The following is a 19,396-nucleotide window of genomic DNA, read 5'->3' on the forward strand; positions in this document are numbered from 1 at the left end:
TTTGTGTTGTGCTGCTGTGGGGTAACTAAAAGTAAGCATATATGGGCAGTTTCAACATACATTTATTATTTTCTGTGTTGGGGAATAGTGAACTACATGTAAATAAAATAGTTTCACTACATTTGTTGGTAGTTCAACTATAGTACATTCATATTTGCATAGTGATTCAAGTAACTCTTGAAACTACAAATAAAAAGCCCAAAAAGAATATTTTTAAAATGCTGCATGTGAGTGGGTTTTCAGGATTGGCAAGGACATTTTCAGTGTCGGGCTGCCTATTGCATAAGGACAGTGAGACTGCCCAGGTGCTATAATAGCTTGCAAAACTATTCCTCCAAAGTAACTTCCCCAAAACTGATTTTTGCCTTTTTCTTTTCTAGGCATTACCACAGTATGGAGGTTTTCACACACTATGACCTGCTGAGCCTGAATGGCACCAAAGTGGCAGAGGGACACAAAGCCAGCTTCTGTCTGGAGGACACCCACTGTGATGAAGGTAAATAGAGCCACCTGCCTGTCCACTTTCATTTTATACTGTGGCTTTGCGCAGAATTAGTCTATAAAGTTCTGGCTTAACAAGATTTTCTTTCCTAAGAATATAATGCAGCAACACTATGATAAAATTAAAATCAAAATTTGAATGGTTGATAATAAGACTGTGTAGCTGAATGATTTTGATCTTTGATTTGATGAAAACAAAATCATCTCAATGTTTTAATACAAACACTAAACTGCTCCAAATGCCAACAGGTATCCAGAAGACATATGAATGTGTAAACTTTGGAGCACAGGGCATCACAGTGGGTTGCTGGGATACCTACAGACATGACATTGACTGTCAGTGGATTGACATCACAGATGTGAAGCCCGGTGACTACATCTTGCGGGTTAGTCTTAGCCATAGTGGATACGACACACATCCAGTTGGTGTAGTCCTACACTTACAACTCATTCTACGTCATATTTGTGTTTGGCGTTCAGCCCAGGTATACCATTATATAGCCTTAAAGACCAGGGAGCAGTGGTTGCTGGTGGGCACTGTAGCTGCTTAAGAAACTACATTTACAGTCTTTACATTGTGAAACAAACTCCAGCCTCACTCAAAGAAAAACAATCATCTTTCAGAAGCAGCAGTTACAATTAAACTTTAAGAGCATCAGTCCTTTAGGTCACCCTCTTAGTCTGCTGCCAATCACTAAACCTGTATTATTTGGTCCTTAGTAGTTAGTAAAAAACGAGTTATTGTATTGAGAAACACTTTATTTGAAATGTTAGTTTTTGTTCTTCGTGCAGGTTGTGATAAACCCCAACTATGAAGTTGCAGAATCAGATTACACAAACAATATTATGAAGTGCCGCTGCCGGTATGATGGACAGCGGATATGGACATACAACTGCCGTACAGGTAAGGCCATTACTTGGTAATTCTAATTCTGTATGTTAAACAAAATGTAGAAACTCGGGCTGCATTAATACCACTTTCAGAAAAGTAAAATTCAAATTTAAAATGACATACAAATTCAACCTGTTACAGAAGATTGGAGTTAAACTTTAATCAAGAACTTATTAAATCGACAGAGAAAAACAACTTGAACTCTCAAAATAACCCAGGTTTGTTTGTCTAAGAACTTAACCAAAATGTTTTTTCCCCCAAACAGAATTGCTTCAGTTAATGGATTGACAGTACATTACTTTTAACTGTTGGGAGTTGTGCACTCCATTTAAAAATCTGCATGTAAATCTGTCGGTAACTACAGCACACAGTGGAATAGAACCAGATCCTGAAAATCTGTGCAGGAATTTGACAACAAGCTAATAAATAATTACTATGTACAGGCTTGTACAACCAATCTAGCATCACCCTAGGTGAATCCCAATTCCCTTAGTTTATTGTTCCTCTGTCCTCACTTGACTCAAAGTTGTTCCGGTCCACCATGATGAAGGATGTCCAAAAGCTCTCGTTTCTGCTTTAAGGAGCAAGTAGGCTGCCTAGAGGAGCTAAAACCAGGGATACACGAGTGCACAAGGAAGAAGACAAGTGAGGGGAAACATAGATGCAATTAGTGGAATTGGGATTCACCTCCTGACTGGAAATTAAGCAACCTTGAAATGTACTTTAAGTTTCCAGGTAGCATGCAGTCAAGTCCAGGTTATGTCCTGGACATAGGAACGAACCTATAACAGATATGGGATGTACCCACAGTCTACATTAGACTTATGTCAATGCCTTATTAGTGACAACAGGAACAACACAATGACAGGTTGAGCTACAGAACAACGGCTGACGCTGGTGGTGATTCAGTGTCATACTTGAGGACACTTCAGCAGGGCCAGTGTTGGTGACATGGGACAGTCAGCTCTGTAAGTTTCCCTCTTTACAACATGGGCCTGCTGCAGTTGATGACCAGAGACTTGTGGCCATTGTGGCTTCTTCAGTGAATGGAGGCAGACTTCTGATGGACTGTTCTGTGGAAAACAGACCGTCAGATCATAACATTGTACAAAGTAAAACGTTTCCAAATGTTAGACAAAAGTTGAATAACCTAATTATGAGGACACTCCACTGTCACGTATCAATCACAAATGAAATGTTTCTCTAGTTGTGACATCGGTGTTTTGATGGTGTCATTTTATCACATCTAAAACACTGGTATATTAATAAGTTTAGATTTGACTTTGACCAGAAGCTTCAACATTGGATTAGTTTTGTTTTATTTTGAATACTGCTCATCTCTTGCTGAGACACTCCCTGTCTTATTTCATAGGTGGCTCAATGAGTTCAGAAGCAGAGGAAATGTTCCCTGGACTGCTGACCAACCAGCTTTCACACAGGTAGACCCTGGGATGGACAACACTGACAGACATCAGGGAAACACATATTTGACAACCACTAGAGGGAGCTGTACTCTTTTGCCTTCCTTGGAGCAGTGCTGGATTGTTGTTGAGCTCAGGATTCACCTGGTACAATGGATGATGACTCTGTGATAAAACTGCTTGCTTACAAAATTTATAAGCCACATTTAGCTGTACAAGGATTTTTTTTTTTTTTAATCTTATTGTCTCTTGCCTTTGTCAGTAAAATTAGGTTTTGACCGGGCACCTACGGGGAGAGATGTCAGGCAGGATTGCAGCCAAATACATTAATTTGTTGTATTAGACAGTTTGCGTTCTCAGACAGCATTTCAAGTGTCTGGGGAAAGCCTTCAACCAAAACCCATAGATGAGACCATTACCCTCATGATGAGTTCGCTTGGGATGGATTAAAATATTCTACTACTTAAATCTGGTGCTACAAATTGTCTGAATCTTGCACTGTTATGTTTTCCCGAAGAGTCAATGTATAAATCACACTTGCGTCTACAGTATCAGATAAGACTAACAAGATAATGAAATCAATTGCAGTTTGTGTTTTGTGTTTTGACAATTACTGCAAAGCAACATGCTACAATCTATGGCAACTCGAAACTGCAATTCAAAGTCGGATTCATTTTTGCACTGTCAGAGCTACTCAGGTGCGAATATAGTAGATGTGCATTATTTATGCCAACAGTTGCTTGGATGTGTTTCCTGCAGTAATTCTCACACTAAAGATTTTCAGTTTTAAACTAAAGTCAGAATTAAGCTGAGATGGACTTTTTTTTTCTCCAGGGTTGTGTGTTCTACATATTTGAACTCACTTTTGAAAATGTTTTATTTATTCATTACTTTAGTTGCAATAGCATACACACGTTTCTTCATGATTTGCCTTTCCCCTCAGCTTAATTCTGAATGAGTGCTGTTAAATTACCATCAATCAGGGACTATAATATTATGGATGTACTGTAAAAGCCAAAAATGTATGTGAAAGACTGTTTTGTAAAAAAAGAATTTTTGATGTAGCATATTACAAAGACCATTTTATAAGGGTGCTTGTTAGTTACTGCCTGTTTTACTGATATGCATGAAAGAATATGGAAAGCATTACATAGATTGAAATAAAAACAATGAATGCAGATACCAATTTATATGGTTTTGTGTTGATGTTCTCATCACTAGCAATCAGACCACCATGGTGGTTAGAACTATACATAACACTGTTACTCAGGCAAATGTGACAAGAACCCTAACATGCTGGCCCAGTCTTAAAGCATGTCCAGTTATTTCCTGTCTACAAGAAAACCAGAGCCACAGTGGCACACTTTCAGGTCAAAAAAAGAATTAATTTCCACTGCCTCCTCAGTAATCACTATACCTGTTCAAAACCTGAGAACTTTGTTAGTCTGCTCACCTGTATGTGCCAGTAGTGTAAAAGCAGTTCTCCTTAGTATCGCTGCACTTGTCCACGTCCTTGCAGCCCCAATGCTCTGGTCACCATCCGCCTGGCAGCAGCACAGTCTGTCCTGGGACGTTCTTTCACTGGCTGGATAAACTCTGGAGGACAGCACAAACAGCCACCTGATTATCCAATATTAAAATCTATTCCCAGATTAAAGATTATATGCCACTGAAGAGCTACTAGATATTAACTACATTTTTTTATTGTATTACTAGCCAAGATAACGTCACTGTGATTTTGGAGATATCTATTTTCCAAGCAGCCTCAAGTCTCAAATAAGTGATTCGCCTACCTGCTCGTCTCATAGCCTTGCCTTTGGATTTTTTACTCCCTTTTGCCAATGGCCGTACCTTCAACAGTGGGTGGCAGATGGAGAGGGCATGGAGTGCTTCAAATGACATAGTAAACAGCGATATGTTAGTACATTTTCAGTCGTACACTATTTGGAATCCTCCAGCCCACATGAGTATGCTCATACCTGCTGACTCACTGGAGAAAACCCCCAGGGCGTGTGTGTTGTCCACCCACTTGATCTTCATTCCTCCATCACTAAGACAATACAAGTAAGCAGTTTCAGTAAATGTCAATTATACAGTTTTGGCTGGATCAAATACTGTTAAGCTGTTAATAAGTTGTTAAGTTGAACACAATAGAAAAACAAGTTTCTCTTCCTAAAGACTGACTAAATGGGACTAAGATGCAACAGTTGTGTAGACAAGCCGAGATGTAAAAACTGTGCTCGTACCTGTACTCTGTGAAAGCATCCAGGATGTCATCTGTTTTAAGCATAGATGGGAAGTCATAGATTTCAATGACGTGACGAAACTCATCAGGGTTGATGCACACATTCTCATAAATAGAGAAGTCATTGTGGACGTGTTCAATGGAAAAAGACACTGTGTCTTTCAGATGCACCTTAATCTGACAGGACATGTACAAAATAACTGGTTACAATTTATAGTGCTAATGTGGCCTCTACATGAAAGAGGTTAATGTAATATTTTAATCTAAAAACACTAGGTACTGAGCAATAAAAACACTAGTGATAGAAGACAATAATAATCTGTATATTGGTGAGAATCTGTACAAAAATAAAGAAATAGAAAAACAATAACACTATCAAAATTAATTATATGCTTACTCACCTCACTTACAACATCCAGATCTGTGCTATTGTCTTCTGTCTGGGTGCAATATGGGCCACTGGCCAGGTTTTCCTTGTCCTTCTCATAGTCCGCCAGAGTCATGTCAGCAAAAGAAGACAAAGCCTGGTCCCAAACCAAGGTCTCAGCATCATGCAGCCTCAGCTCCAACTCCTCCTCGGGAGGACATACTGAACTCTCTGCAATATGGTTGAGAATACCGCTCGCTACACTGGGGACAGATTCCTGGCTGGATGTGGATGAGGAGCTTGTGAATTTGGTAGTTTCATGAGAGAAACAAGAGTCAGATGAACCTCTGGGGCAAGTACAGCTACTAGAAGCTAAATTTGACAGCTCTTTGTATGCTGTGGGTCCTTGTGGGTTTTGTAAGGACATCCTCTCACGAACAGCTCGAGGTGTGAAAAGGGGTTTGTCCGGTCTTTTTGGTCTTCGGCTTTGCTGCTGGACCGAGGAACCGGGCTCCCTACTTCTTACAGGATCTTCACACAAGCTGTTTTTCTCTAGGCTACTGTCGTCTTCTCTCTCATTCCTACAAAAAACAAACAAACAAAAAGAAAACCCACATTTGTGTTAAAACCCTGACATTCAATCTGATCAAACTTGTTTAAAAATATCAGTTTCTAAATACATAAACACTTCACTTTACGTTCGGCAAACGCTGTGCATATCATTTTGTTCTGTACCTGAGTTCAGAATGGCAGACCACCACCCTACGATGCCCATTCTCTCCTACTGAGAATGTAGTGAACTCTGGCAGGTCCTCTGTGGCTTTGTGAATCAAGTATCGCAGTCTGCTGGGTAGTGGAGGGAACAGGAGCACACTGGACAGGGACACAAAAGACATTGAGGCTTTAATGTCAAGTGTATTCTTTAATTAATTAAATTGTCCAACCAAGTCCCCAGATAGTCACATGTTTGTACGACTTCATGAAGATGGTGCGATTTAAAATGGGACTGGGTGAACGGGTTCTTAAGAACAAAACACAGCACTGGCCACAGGGCTAAACAATACAAATGTTGAACTGACCAACTCTACTGTTTTCTGCATGGTCGTAACGTTACAGTACCTCTTGCGGTTGCTCTTCTTTTGGTATGTTTCCAGTTCATCCATGACATGATGCAAGAATGTATTTTCTTGCTTTGGTAAATAAATCCCATCGAAACAAGGAAACGCCAGGGTTGACGGAGTAGAACGGGTCTTGTTGACAGTGTGTGAAGTAAAATTAGTACTGACACAGTCAACAAGTTATCTTAAAACGTTAGAATCAGTTTGTTGTATGCCAAAAATTACTATGGCGTGTAACGTTACCTAGTAATTAGGGTTAGAAAGGTTAACGCCAGCCAAATTAACGATATTGAGCATTATGTTAACTAACATTAAAGCTAACGGTAAGTGACGTTAGCTGTTAGAGCAAAAAGCTTAGCTAGCTAGGGTCGTTTCGTTCCTTCAACCAAGCGTTAAAAATTGAGCTAGCTTAGCAGTTTAGTGAACGTAGCTTACGTGTGGCAACTGCCAGTCTACCAGACGTTACCTTTAGCTAATATTTCCAAAAATTTAAACGGGCTTTCCGCTGTTGTCTATTAAGCAGCTAGTGATGTTATGCTCGAAGAACACTACTGCATACATTGCCAAAAACGAATATACAGTAGTACGGACCTCTTAACACAGAAGTATCGCGGGAAGATATTTTGATGCCTTGACTTCACCATGCCGAAAACCACGTGACCATTTGTTTTCCTCCACTGCGGATGGGTGAATGTGAACGTTGGACTTGTATCATCATCTTTAAGTTGACCCCCCATCTTTCGCACAGCTGTAATATCTCAAATGCTGCAACAGCACAAACGAAACTTTTTGCAGCACAAACCAGCACAAACGAATGACACCACTTTTGTCCAATTTGGAGCTATCTGGGGGGCTGAGTGACCTGTGGATGACCCCTAAATATATTGTTTAATATCTCAAATAACGGAACAGCACAAACGAAAGTTTTTGCAGCACAAACCAGCACAAACGAACGACACCAATTTTGTCCAATTTGGAGCTATCTGGGGGGCTGAGTGGCCTGTGGATGACCCCTAAAGGTATTGTTTAATATCTCAAATACCGTAACAGCACAAACGAAACTTTTTGCAGCACAAACGAACGACACCACTTTTGTCCAATTTGGAGCTATCTGGGGGGCTGAGTGGCCTGTGGATGACCCCTAAAGGTATTGTTTAATATCTCAAATACCGTAACAGCACAAACGAAACTTTTTGCAGCACAAACCAGCACAAACGAAGCACAAACGGATGACACCATTCTGGCTTTATTTTGCGTTGGGTGGGGGGCCAACTTCACGCAGATGTTCACTGGAACAAAACGACACTTACTTACCCTGAGCATTTAGTTTATGTTTGGGATATTACAATAAAATTAAGTGCCCACATCTGCTGTATGTTAAATCACCATGAGTGTCTGTTAGTGTATTTTAGCAATGTTTCACGTTTTCACTATAGACCACAATATTTGTTTCTACATAACATAGCTAAAAAGACAAGTCATCAATATTGCCTGCAAAACTTTCGAGAGTAAATTGTAAGGTAACAAAAGGTTGTACGTGCAGTTCAGTGATTCAATGCCATTTTGACTTAAACTGTATGGGGCCAAATGTTTTGTCAATTTGTAAAACAAAACTAACGGAGAAAAGAAGCTCTACCTGTACAACTAAGACTGGAGCGTTTTACACAGAAAGCAAGCATCGCGGAGTGTCTATGTACCTTGTGAGACCTGCAACAGAGCCGACTAATTTGGAGCAGTTTGTAGATCCTGCCTTTGTAAGCGCGTCCCGGCCCGGCGATAAAGCCCGTGACCTCCTGTTGGAGAGCGCGCTTCTCCATCCTTTCATGGTTACTTTTAAATTCTATTTTACTATATATTCTGACTGTTTCATCATATCCTTAGATTGCTTCACGCATACAAATGCATTATCAAAAGTTTGGCCAGCAGATGTCGCCATTTTTGACTGTGTGAAATAGTTCGAAACAACGAACCATTTTCAACGTTACTGCTTGACTGAGTGCGTCACAAAGCCTCGTTTTATCCGTGACCACCAAGGCTTATTTCAGTGAATGGTGCAAGTTAGACTGATCTTTACCTTGAGGTAATACTACAGTGAAAAAAACACTTTCAAAACAAGGAGCACTGCAGATTTTAAGAAAAGACTATTTATTTAAATAGAACATTATTTTTTTAAAAGGTAGGCTAGCTGTATCAAACACCAACTACAGTAAACATCTGTTTAGAGTGTTTAAGGTTTTTGTGGTGATAAAAAGATGGACATCATTTGCAATACAGGCAATAAATCTGATGACAAACATAGCAGGACTGTTGAATATGGTTAGGGAGATTTAAAGCAGTTGCACTAGACTGACACTTCTCAAAATGCCCTCTGTCGTGTTATTATTTAGTGACAGACCTATTACATTTAAACAGGCTCCATCTGTGAAGTCTCCAGTTCAGAACTTCCAATGTTTGTTTCACACAGCAGCCCCCCGCCCCCAATGTCAAATTCATGCACAGATAAGAAAAAATTTGCCTTGACAAAGGCTACAGCTGGCATGTTAATACTGTGGAGCACTATCCCTAACAATCACTGTTTAAAGACTACGCCAAACACTTAGCCACAATCTATTTTATATCTATGACAATTTTTGGTGAAAGCACATTTGACTTACAAGTCTAAATACTCATGATTAAGAAGTGACACTTAACACAATGGCACTATTCATAAAGGCCAGTCTTGATCAACTAGGACACCAGGCTCTCACATTCAATTTGAAATAAAATAATGTATATTCCATTCAAGTGGGAAGAGTAGATATGCATCTGCTCAAAGATGTAAACCTATGCCCTGCTTTTAGGTTGCAGTGGCCATATGTTCTGGATCCAAGCGCCACTGAATGCTCCTGTGTACCACTGTAGTCATGTTGCTACAGTAAAATCAACAAAAAGGCCAATGTGCATCCTGCATCTTGTGGTGAATCCTATCAGGTTGTGGCCATGAAGTCATCTTTTGATCACTGATGAGAAAACGTGCACACCTACATCCTAGAAAGCACTCTTGACTTGACATGCAGTCATAAAGAGCTATTCTTCACAATGCGAATGCTTTTCCTGGTCACCTTCTAGACTTGGGCTCTCCAGTTTACCAGCTCGTTGGATATATTACAGGTGGTAACTCTCAATCAACTGCAAGTCATTTATGCATTTTTGTTGCTCTCTCTCTCTCACACACACACACACACCTTTCTAAATCAATTAATGTAAATCTATTCAAATTAAATCTGGGACTTAGCACTTTAATGTAGAGATGACCACATTATTTCAAATTGAGCTGAAGCGCAGTGCCTGAAGAAGAAAAGAGTTAACTGTCCAAATACCTACAGCCTGGACTGTACATCACTTCATGTATAAAAAGACATGAAAACACATTTTAAAACATAAAAACAGACAGTAGAAGACTTATAAATAACAGAAAATAATCAGATCAAATATATACATCCCCTCAGATGAAGCAGACATCTGAATATGTTCTGCCAGACAGATGGTATGCGAGTTATCAGCCTATACAAAGACTTGAGAGAAAATGGACAAATCATAAAAACAAGGTTTAAAGCCAGTTATGTTTGTAGTGTTCAGGCAAAATTTATGTCCAGGTAAGTAATTTTCAGTAATCATGAATTGATGGAATTACATGGTCAGAGATGAGTTTGACTACAGCTAAAAGACAAGTATTATGCCTGAGTTTGGGAAAATCACAAAATTCTGATTTATCATTTTAAGAGCAAGAATGTCACATTGAAGCTCCTAGAATGTTTCCAGTGATGCTGACTCTTCACTAAATGTGCATCTGAGTGGCATACCCCAAGTTTCTTTATCTTCCAGATCCAATACTTCTGTCTTCAAATATGGTGATTTCAACCTAGAGGATAGTAAGTTCAGGAAAATGTGCAATGCTACATGCACATTTTCTAATATAATTAAGAGCAATCTTCATTGTTTAGTATACACAATGTTGCATCAGATATAGTATGTTTAAATGTATTACCTAAATTATGGAGACACTGTATTGTGTTTCCTGGCTGTCGACACCAGTTTAGTTGGAATTGGTGTGGAAAATTAGGCATAATTTAAACTGTCCAAGAATACCCTGACCAGCTATTAAGGTGGAAATATTTACAAGCTAAAAGTAAGCTTTATTGTACCCCTATACAACTTCACAGTTTACATGCCGGCACTTTACTACAGGCCTGATTCTTAATTGTGGCTAAGGTGGAGATAAGTCACAGAGTGTCGTAAGGATGACATGTTTGTACGGCAACCCAAAAGTTAGCATCACCCTGGTTCCCTCAATAAACAGCCAATGGGATTTTTCCATAGACTTCTGGATTATTGTGGAAAATAAGCTCTGTGACAAACAACTGATTATGACACAGATGCGCTTTGTTCAGACAATCTCCACAGATGATCACTTTTATGATGTTTGAAGCCCAAATACAATCGCCAGACGTAAAAAGATAGTTAGGCTATAAACTAACTACACCACTGTCTCATGACTTCAAGGTCACCACCACGGCTTCCAACTTGAAGTTTGATTTAGTGCACCTGATCTAGCTGGTGTCAGAACAGTTTGCAAGTGTACGAGTTTAAATACAACGAAGCTGTAAAGGCAACCTAGTGAGTAAATGAGTCTCAGTGTTCAGTGTGATGGCAGTTAATATCCCCAACATCCTAAAATCTCATTTAGCCAGTTGTTAATATGCCTTTATGTGTCTTTAAAAAGCCGATTAATTCACGAGAAGTATACTATTTTATGTTTTAGAACAAAACATTAAAACGTACTGGCCTTATGTTAACCACAGACCTTAGTCGAACCCATTCGAACCACAAAAAAAACAAAAACACACTCATACACTTACTCTTTACACATGTGTTGTATAGGTTACTATACTGACTATCACTTTTGGTAGGCCCTTTTTATAATTAAATTTGTATGACAATCAGACAAAAGGATACAACTCTGAGGCCTCTTTCTATGGGGTCAGTCAGCAGCAGGCCCCTGGGAGCATATATCTTCTCATTCTGGTCTTTAATGTATCGGGCAATCTTCTTTAACACCTGCAGAGAAAGAAGCAGATCATGAGAGCTGCATTCAACGATAACATGTACAGGGATATCTACGTAGATCTGCACAACACACCAGTAATCAGCCGATTATATACACAGTTCAACACTGAAGCGGTTTTACCTTTTCATACTGTGTCTCCATACAGAGAAAGATTGTATAAGCAGTTAGACAAGCCAGGCAGCCTTCCAAGTAAGACTTTCCTCCAACTTTCTCTGCCTCAGCATACAAATTGTTCAGAGTCTGGATGGTCTCCTCAAACTGCTGCTTATCAAGCTGAAAACATAAAAACAGCTTAAATGCATGATCTTTAAATACTGGGTGAACAATCATTTGAGCCATGTAAACACTGTACAGACCTTTGACTCAAGTTCAGAGGGGAACTTGGTCTGGAACTTGCAAATGGTTCCTGAACTGTAGTCTCTCTGGAGAAACACCTTGGAGGAGACCGCAGGCTGTTGGAGGTCCTGTAAGCTGTGGGTCTGCACAATGAAATCAAAACGTATGCATCTCTCTGAAAGGCTGAGGCAGTAGCGCCCCCTATGAAGCTAGCTGACACGCCGAGGGAAACCAGAACTTTCCTAACTCGCATACAACGTTATCAAGCTAATCTCTCACACGACATCTGAGTTTGCTTGTAATATCCGAATCCAATGGCAATCACTTATGTGATGGTGACACTACACAAAAATAAATAGTACTAACCGCGTATGCTATGGGGTATCACATTGTAGCTATAGTGCGTGTCAGCTGTTTTGGTTTATTTGTATTGTTTACTGTTGTAACAATTCACTGGACAATCTTGTACTGCCCTCTTGGCCATGTCACTTGGGGAAAAATAAAAAGATGTTATCTCAATGTTTCACCAGGTTAAAATAAGGCCAGTTAGCTAGCCAATACCACGTTAGCTTACGTTCGCTGACACATCAAAGCCATTGGAAAGGACGGTGATATTATCAACACTTAAAATCAACAAAACGCGGTAAACGTTTTGTGACATTTAGGCACTAGATTACAGGTCAGTCTTTTAAAACTAACAAATCTTATATAAACCTTACCTCAGCCATAGTTGACGTTTCCTCTGCGTTCCCAGAACCCAGCTCAATCAGCCCGACTTCCGGGACAATTTTCAGAATAAAGGTGCCTTTTGCACAGAGCTCAAGGGTATTTTTGTTCTTTCGACAGTCAACCCCCACCAGCTTTGAAACTACATGCGGTTCAAGGACACGATATACTTCTTCACGTTCATCCACCACATATAGGCCCATAAACTCAACATGAGCGTTACTGGAAGTCCATCAAATCATTTAAAGAATGGTGGAGTTTTCACAGTAAATTTCAAGCTGCAGTTTTAATGCTGCACAGCCTCAGTTAAAACCAGTAATCCTTACAATATATAAAGGTAAATCTGTGATACAACTGCAGCAACAGCTCCACAGAAAAGAGAAAGATAATTATATTCTGTAAACTACTGAATTAAAACATGAATTGTCATCTGTAGATGCATATAATGCAGCTTTTCTATAGTGCTATTTACTACATTTACATTTCGTTCCCTTTAGTATTGAAAATTGGCTTTTCAATTTTGAAAACTGACAGGTCTAAACATCAAGTCTGTAGTGGTTTAAAGTACATCCAGTCTCAAAAAGGGGAAACCCCAGCCAGGAAAACATTAAGATTCAAATAACCTTGAATTCAGATCTCATTTGAATATAAAATGTCTCAATTGGAGAAGTCTGTGCAGATTCTCAGTCATCCAGGTCATAGTAAACTGGAAAAAAAAAAACCTTAGAAAAAAATCAACTGGACTTAGATTTCTAGATCGAAGACGTTTCACCTCTCATCCAAGAGGCTTCATCAGTTCTGACTGACTGGTGTTGAGCCGGAGACACCGGAGCCGTTCTGTCTCCAGCTTAACACCAGTCAGTCAGAACTGATGAAGCCTCTTGGATGAGAGGTGAAACGTCTTCGATCTAGAAATCTAAGTCCAGTTGATTTTTTTCTAAGGTTTTTTTTCAGCTCAATTGGAGATGTTTAACAGGCAAAACCCTATACGTCAAATTTACCATTAGTTAAGTTTTAGTGACCATAAAAACTCAGCCATATTGGACATTCACACAAAACAGGATTTTTTTTTACTGAATCATGGTTTTATTTGACTCAAATCAGGTTCTGTTTGGTGTCTTAGTCAAACAGACCAAAGCCCATGTCATCATCTGATTCCTCAGACTCCTCCTTGACCTCTTCCTTAGCAGCAGCTGGAGCTGCAGCAGTCTCAGCGGCTACTACAGGTGCTGCAATAGCAGCAAAAGCAGATGGGTCAGCCAGGAAGGCTTTGACCTGTGATGACAGAAGGTATAACGTTAGTTTTCCACCCAAACCAAGTGATTTCCTACTTGTACAAAAAAATAAATAAATAAAAATTGATCAGACACAAATTAATGCATTTGAATACACTTGTCTGAAACCAAGCGCCCCTGACTGACTTGAAACTGAAACAGACAGGGATAGAATGAAACATGTTACTCTTTGCAGGGTGATCAACAACGCAGCACTACACAGGCTACATCAAAACCTATCCTGCAGGGTAACTAACAGCATAGTTTACTAGTTAAGCATAAAGTATCATTACCTTGTCTGCCAGGGGAAAGGAGTAGTCTGTTTCCACAGCGACAGCCAGGACTCTCTTGTAGCCATCGATGATGGAGTGGGGAACAGAGGCCAAAGTGGGGTAGCCAATCTCCAGACAAACACTAGCGATGTTCCTCACACCCTAAAGAAATAGGTTTTATCATCATTAATTTACAGTTTGGATCATCTTCCAAAGTAAACACGACCAACGGGAGATCTTAATCATTTAGTGACAAGACCCATTTCTTTAGAAATGCACTGCATCTCACCTCCAGGAACCTAGCATGCAGAGATGCCTCCGTTATGTCAAGCACCTCTGGGCTGTAAACACTGCCGTTATCATACACCTGCTGAATGATGAGCCCGTAGGAGAAGGGCGAGATGTTCAGCATGTTGAGCAGGGTGGCCTCGCTGGCACCAACCTTGTCACCAGTCTTGATCAAACTGACATCGCTCTGGATTGAAGAGTAAGGCCGATTAGTTACTGATGCAAACATCGTGATACACGTTTGGTTTAATATCCTGTGGTTCACTGAATGGGTCTGGGGCATTACTTTTTATATACAACATGACAGCTATTTCTAGGTGTCAAGTAAACGGATCCCAAAGCCAGTGGTATGTTTACAAACTCACCAAGATTTCAATGGTTCCCCTGGAGATCTTTGTGGTGATGCCCAGAGCCTGGAAGAATGAGGTCTTCTCAGGACCCAGACCAGTGTTCTGGGCAGGCACAGTCACATCACAGGGGGCAATGGCTCCAGCACGGGCAGCTGCTGGCACCTGGAGTATTGAGGGCAACATTTTAGTGCACTTGCTAAGGATGAATGCATTTTAAAATGGCAGGTTTAAACATTGATGTCATGACTTGACACAAAGTTTTGATTTAATGTCTGAAACCATGCGTCCCTGGCAGTCAATGGGAGTTGACAGACAGGGATAGCGAGGAAACAGGTTACTGTTTGCAGGGGGAACGACAATACAGCACCACACAAAGCTGCATTGTAACTAATCCTGCACGCTGACAACGTTTGAGTTCTGATTCTGATGTTGAACTGTTACCAATCAGCTAGGTTCCTCCTGTTATGTTGCTGATGGCATCCACATGACTTTCTCATACCTTCAAAAGTCATTTGCTAGCACTAATCACCAACTAGCAAGTAAACCATCCAACTTTTAATCCAGTAAATATAAACCCTGTTTGTATACGTGTACAACTGCCATGCTTGTTTCTTTTCAACAAAAAAATTTCAAACCTTTTGTCATTTTTTGACCTAGGAACCTGGACAGCAGTTTGTATTTTAAGAACTTTTAAGCAGTCCTTTTAGAGGCTTTAGCTTGTGATGAAGTTGGTGGGATTATCTGAAACATGTTTTGTCCAATCTATGTGTATCAAAACCAATTCCATTATTAACACAAAATTCATATAATTAAACTGCATTAGTTTTACCCAGATGTACCTAAAACTGGCCTGCGAGTGTGTGTGGTCTACAGTTAAATGTGCTGTAATATGCTGGTGTAAAAAGCTGATTGTACCATAGGTACCTTGGACATTTTATACATTATTCATCTATTTAATTTCTTTCACATGCAAATAAGGCACCAGTCAATATCTGAGGGGATACCAGGTCCGGATTGTTCTGACAGAAATTAGCCATTGAGTGAAGTCTCTTTTACAGTCAGGTTTCTCTTTAGGGCTCTTACCTTGTTGGCCAGCAGCAGGTCCCTGACCTCAGCCAAATCCTCCTTGGTGAAGACAAAGCCCACATTTCCTTTAATATGAGGCAGAAGCCTGTAAAATGATGGGATCAACTGTTAGATATCACAGCAGATCAGAGCATCATTTTCACTAAGCCAAAGGTTCAAGTGTCTGAGACCGTGCGTCCCTGGTTGGCAGGGGATTTGGACAGACAGGGATAGCTGGAAACAGATTTCTGTATGCAGGGGGAACGACAACACAGCACCACACAAGCTGCACTGTAACAATCCTGCTATGTAAAAAGCAATGGCTCATGGCAGTAAAAGCAGAAGAACTGAAAACTCACTTCTCCAGGGCAGGATTGTTCTCCAGGTGGCCACGGATAGCTTTGCGCATCATGGTGTTTTTACCCATAAGCACCACGGCCTTTCCACGCAGAGACAGACGGATGGTCTGCATCTGCTTGGAGCCCACATTGTCTGCCCCCACAATGAAGCATTTTGGATAGTCATCCAAAAGTTGCTACAAATACAGAGGACGTAGAACAGATAAAGAAACATAATATTTGACGTATAAACCTACAGTGACTATGTGTAAACACAAACCTGGCGTGCCATTTCATACTTACGATGATTTTCAAAAAATAGTTGGACTTCCACGTGGCCCTGTCTTCCCTGGGCATCTTTGCAGTGCTTCCAAGGATCGCTTAACAGCTGGTTTAAAGACAAGGTAGGATCTGAAAAGAATGAAAAAGTTAGAAAACATTTTAAAAAACAGAACTATTCAAACAGCATAGCACACCCTGACATGTGGTCGAGCGCTAACGTTAGCCGACTGTGAGCTAGCAATAATTTAACAGGCCGTACTTCGTCAAGTCGCACGATCACACTTTTTATTAGACACGAAATACACATCCATAAGTGCTACAGGCGTTTATCTCATGAAAATTAAAATCCTATATTGTATAATTTTTCTAGATAGCCATTTTTTCTGTTTAATAAAACAACGTGAACACATTCTCACCAGACACACAAGGGTCGCGTGAAAGAAAGAGGGAAAAGGAAAGACGTATGAACAATATATACCAGATAAGTGACCAATCACAGTGGCGTTACGGGCGTCAGTTTCACCGCAATTGGATGGCTGCAGTGTCAATCACTGCAGTTCCTCGATGAGAGCGACCGTAATGCATCCATTGTAAAACCTACCAATAATGTGCTACGGTTATGCGCTGTATAGAGTATTATCAATATTTTTTTCTTCTTTTGGAAAAACAGAACTTGATAGAAAAATATAGTCAGGCCTACACTCCGATTCAGAAGGTGGCGGTAGTTCACCAAAAGCTCTGTCAGCTGCCAATAAGAAGAAAAAGAAGAAGAAGAAAACCAGTTCCAAGAAGAAGAAGTTTCAATATTAACTTAAAGAGAAAGGTGTAGTATTAGAAATATCTGCCTTGTGAACAGAGGCAATAACACACGGGGTTTCATCGGTGAGAGACAACTAGCTAATACAGAGCAAACACAATGGTACAGGCTGCACAGCTTCCGTCAGAGGTCTGGACCCACGTGTTTGGCTATCTGTCAGCGGCAGACAAGTTCAGTGTCCGGACAGTCTGCAAGTATTTCAAAAAACTTGTCGACCACTGGTCTCTCTGGAGAGACTGTGCAGTAGTTCTGACTTTTAAAAATGGCTCGTACAACAGTCATTTCTGGGCCACTCTTCGCCGCAGAAAAGTCACTAGTGTGGTGTTGAGGAACAGCAAAGCTAAGTACTGGAAAGATCTGGCCCAGTCCCTCCCTACTCTCACCACGGTGGTAATGGACCAAAGCTCCGATAAGACTTTCGACTGCTTAAAGGACTTCCTACAATTAAAGCGTTTGGCTATAAGAAACAGTCGCATTTCTCTTTCTCTAGAAGCTTTCACCACATCTCAACCCCAGCGGTTGACTCACCTTAGCCTGTGTGATGTTACATTGAGGACTATAACAATGGATAGTCTGATTTCTGCTGTCTCCCAGTTTCCAAATCTTACAACTCTGGTCTGTCATCACATGGGAATCTCTGGAGAAACCACTGTAATGGTTCATTCCATACTTAAGTGCCTGCCTAAGCTGAAGCATCTCTCGTTGTCTGCTGTGCACAGGCAGCATGTCTTTAACAGTATTGCCAGACCCAACCCAGGTGGACAAGCTGGGACCCCAGTCCTGTCCAGTTTGGAGCTTATTGACTGCACGGATGAGTCATTACCAGAAAATGCAGTGAGCCTGATGCCTGGACTGAAGAGTCTTGCCCTTTTCTACAGGCATTCACATCAGGAGATTCCATCAGCAGTGTGTCACCTGAAGTCATGGCTGAGTGACCTACCTCTTCTGGAAACCCTTGTCATTGTGAAGGGCCCACCTGTTAAGAATTATGTCACTTCCATTCCAGCCACAGCAACCAGTCTCACACTGTGTGTTGCAGGGTTGTCCTCAGAGGAGATGGCAGCTGTAGCAGTACAGGTACCAAATCTCCTCCACCTTCACATAGACCCCTGGCCTTCACATTTGGGAGCTCACACCTCTCAAATCCCACAACTATTTCCAGAGCTCAAAAGTCTCAAACTTCGTCTTGAAAATGTACCAGAGAAAGATTTCTTACAGCTTCATCAGCTGCAGGACCTGGAATACTTGGAGGTTCTGGATAGCCAACCACATCTCTCTGAGCTTACAGGCAAACTCCAGGTGCTCACAAACTACAGAGTTCAGTGTGGGACCTCTCCCTGCCGAAGAGATGTGATTTGTTGTCCCTGTGTTGGTCAGGTGTTCTGAATTAGTCTTTTAGCAGGCCACATGGACAGATTGGTTTGAAGAGCGAAGAACATGTAAGGATCAAAAGAATGGCTGTTTTGATTTACAAAATATTTGAATATGCGTTTACTTAAACCAAATCTACAGGCTCGACAGTCACTCAGCGCTCACTGAGCTTTTACCATGTAGTTGTTTTATTCCCTAACTTGGTCATATATGTGTAGTGCATTGCCATACACCACATATGTATGTGATTCCCAGTCTGGGGGTTAACCCCTGACAAGGGGATCATAAACTAAATATAAGGGAGCAGGGGCTGATGAGAAAAGTGGAAAGAACATCTGTTATACAAAATTGTTAGGTTTTCAGACTTTCCTTGAATGTTTGCTTGATCAAGTAAGCATCTGTTTTAAGGGGTCATGAGCAAAAAAGGTTGAGAACCACTGCTGCAAATTCTATATATTGACTGTCTTGTTCCCATTTGATAAATATGTGAAATGCACTTTATTATGACACCTTTTAACATTTTGAGACATTATATACATTTCAGAGTTTTTTGTTTTATCTTTTTGTAAAATGAACCTAACATGCTGCTAGTGTGGAGCTAGTCTTGTATTGTGCATCAGACTCAG

At 40.6% G+C, this 19,396-nt stretch overlaps 4 protein-coding genes across 13 annotated transcripts in view; 1 reads left to right on the plus strand and 3 right to left on the minus strand.

The window, feature by feature from the left end:
- loxl2a (lysyl oxidase-like 2a) overlaps positions 1–4,016 on the plus strand; it is a 27,692-nt gene extending 23,676 nt beyond the window's left edge. For 7 of the 8 annotated variants that reach the window (XM_020592574.1, XM_020592573.1, XM_020592571.1 and 4 more), the window contains exons 11-14: positions 381–496; positions 751–887; positions 1,294–1,405; positions 2,766–4,015. In XM_020592574.1, the coding sequence (XP_020448230.1) occupies positions 381–496; positions 751–887; positions 1,294–1,405; positions 2,766–2,836 (436 nt within the window). In that variant the 3' untranslated portion in view covers positions 2,837–4,015. Of the gene's footprint in view, positions 1–380; positions 497–750; positions 888–1,293; positions 1,406–2,765 lie in introns of all 8 variants that reach the window. The other variant, XM_020592579.1, reaches the window with a different exon arrangement.
- Positions 1,434–7,200, minus strand: r3hcc1 (R3H domain and coiled-coil containing 1). 2 transcript variants are annotated; one of them, XM_020592603.1, is made up of 8 exons: positions 6,546–7,200; positions 6,162–6,299; positions 5,461–6,007; positions 5,061–5,236; positions 4,794–4,864; positions 4,608–4,703; positions 4,268–4,410; positions 1,434–2,461 (listed from the first exon to the last, which is right to left on the minus strand). In XM_020592603.1, exons 1-7 carry the CDS (start codon positions 6,587–6,589, stop codon positions 4,301–4,303), a joined length of 1,182 nt encoding a protein of 393 aa, XP_020448259.1. In that variant the 5' UTR covers positions 6,590–7,200; the 3' UTR covers positions 1,434–2,461; positions 4,268–4,300. The 2 variants fall into 2 exon arrangements, with proteins under 2 accessions (XP_020448259.1, XP_020448258.1); XM_020592602.1 differs by having other exon boundaries at positions 1,435–2,466; positions 6,546–7,198.
- A 1,466-nt stretch (positions 7,201–8,666) lies between these two features.
- On the minus strand, positions 8,667–13,437 carry LOC109955951 (golgin subfamily A member 7-like). The gene is made up of 5 exons (XM_020592626.1): positions 12,707–13,437; positions 12,008–12,130; positions 11,772–11,924; positions 11,540–11,641; positions 8,667–10,445 (listed from the first exon to the last, which is right to left on the minus strand). Exons 1-5 carry the CDS (start codon positions 12,914–12,916, stop codon positions 10,398–10,400), a joined length of 636 nt encoding a protein of 211 aa, XP_020448282.1. The 5' UTR covers positions 12,917–13,437; the 3' UTR covers positions 8,667–10,397.
- Positions 13,438–13,776: 339 nt separating this feature from the next.
- Positions 13,777–18,701, minus strand: rplp0 (ribosomal protein, large, P0). Of its 2 annotated transcripts, none has more exons than XM_020592618.1 (8): positions 18,616–18,701; positions 16,604–16,711; positions 16,322–16,497; positions 15,981–16,068; positions 14,913–15,059; positions 14,549–14,734; positions 14,281–14,421; positions 13,777–13,988 (listed from the first exon to the last, which is right to left on the minus strand). In XM_020592618.1, exons 2-8 carry the CDS (start codon positions 16,655–16,657, stop codon positions 13,833–13,835), a joined length of 948 nt encoding a protein of 315 aa, XP_020448274.1. In that variant the 5' UTR covers positions 16,658–16,711; positions 18,616–18,701; the 3' UTR covers positions 13,777–13,832. The 2 variants fall into 2 exon arrangements, with proteins under 2 accessions (XP_020448274.1, XP_020448273.1); XM_020592617.1 differs by lacking the exon at positions 18,616–18,701 and adding an exon at positions 16,999–17,050.
- Between the last annotated feature and the right edge of the window lie 695 nt (positions 18,702–19,396).

Source organism: Monopterus albus, unplaced genomic scaffold (assembly GCF_001952655.1).
Source record: "Monopterus albus unplaced genomic scaffold, M_albus_1.0 scaffold18.1, whole genome shotgun sequence".
Classification (NCBI taxonomy): Eukaryota; Metazoa; Chordata; class Actinopteri; order Synbranchiformes; family Synbranchidae; genus Monopterus; species Monopterus albus.

Coding starts and splice junctions, on each gene's coding strand:
- r3hcc1 (XM_020592603.1), bottom strand. CDS start 6,589: ATGGATGAACTGGAAACATACCAAAAGAAGAGCAACCGCAAGAG. Junction 5,237..5,460: donor ATCTGGATGTTGTAAGTGAG/GTGAGTAAGCAT, acceptor ATGTCCTGTCAG/ATTAAGGTGCATCTGAAAGA. Junction 4,704..4,793: donor TTTCTCCAGTGAGTCAGCAG/GTATGAGCATAC, acceptor TGTCATTTGAAG/CACTCCATGCCCTCTCCATC.
- LOC109955951 (XM_020592626.1), bottom strand. CDS start 12,916: ATGGGCCTATATGTGGTGGATGAACGTGAAGAAGTATATCGTGTCCTT. Junction 11,925..12,007: donor CCTCTGAACTTGAGTCAAAG/GTCTGTACAGTG, acceptor TTATGTTTTCAG/CTTGATAAGCAGCAGTTTGA. Junction 10,446..11,539: donor TAGAAAGAGGCCTCAGAGTT/GTATCCTTTTGT, acceptor ACTATCCTCTAG/GTTGAAATCACCATATTTGA.
- rplp0 (XM_020592618.1), bottom strand. CDS start 16,657: ATGCCCAGGGAAGACAGGGCCACGTGGAAGTCCAACTATTTTTTGAAA. Junction 16,498..16,603: donor ACTATTTTTTGAAAATCATC/GTAAGTATGAAA, acceptor CTGTATTTGTAG/CAACTTTTGGATGACTATCC. Junction 14,422..14,548: donor TGCATGCTAGGTTCCTGGAG/GTGAGATGCAGT, acceptor CTATTTCTTTAG/GGTGTGAGGAACATCGCTAG.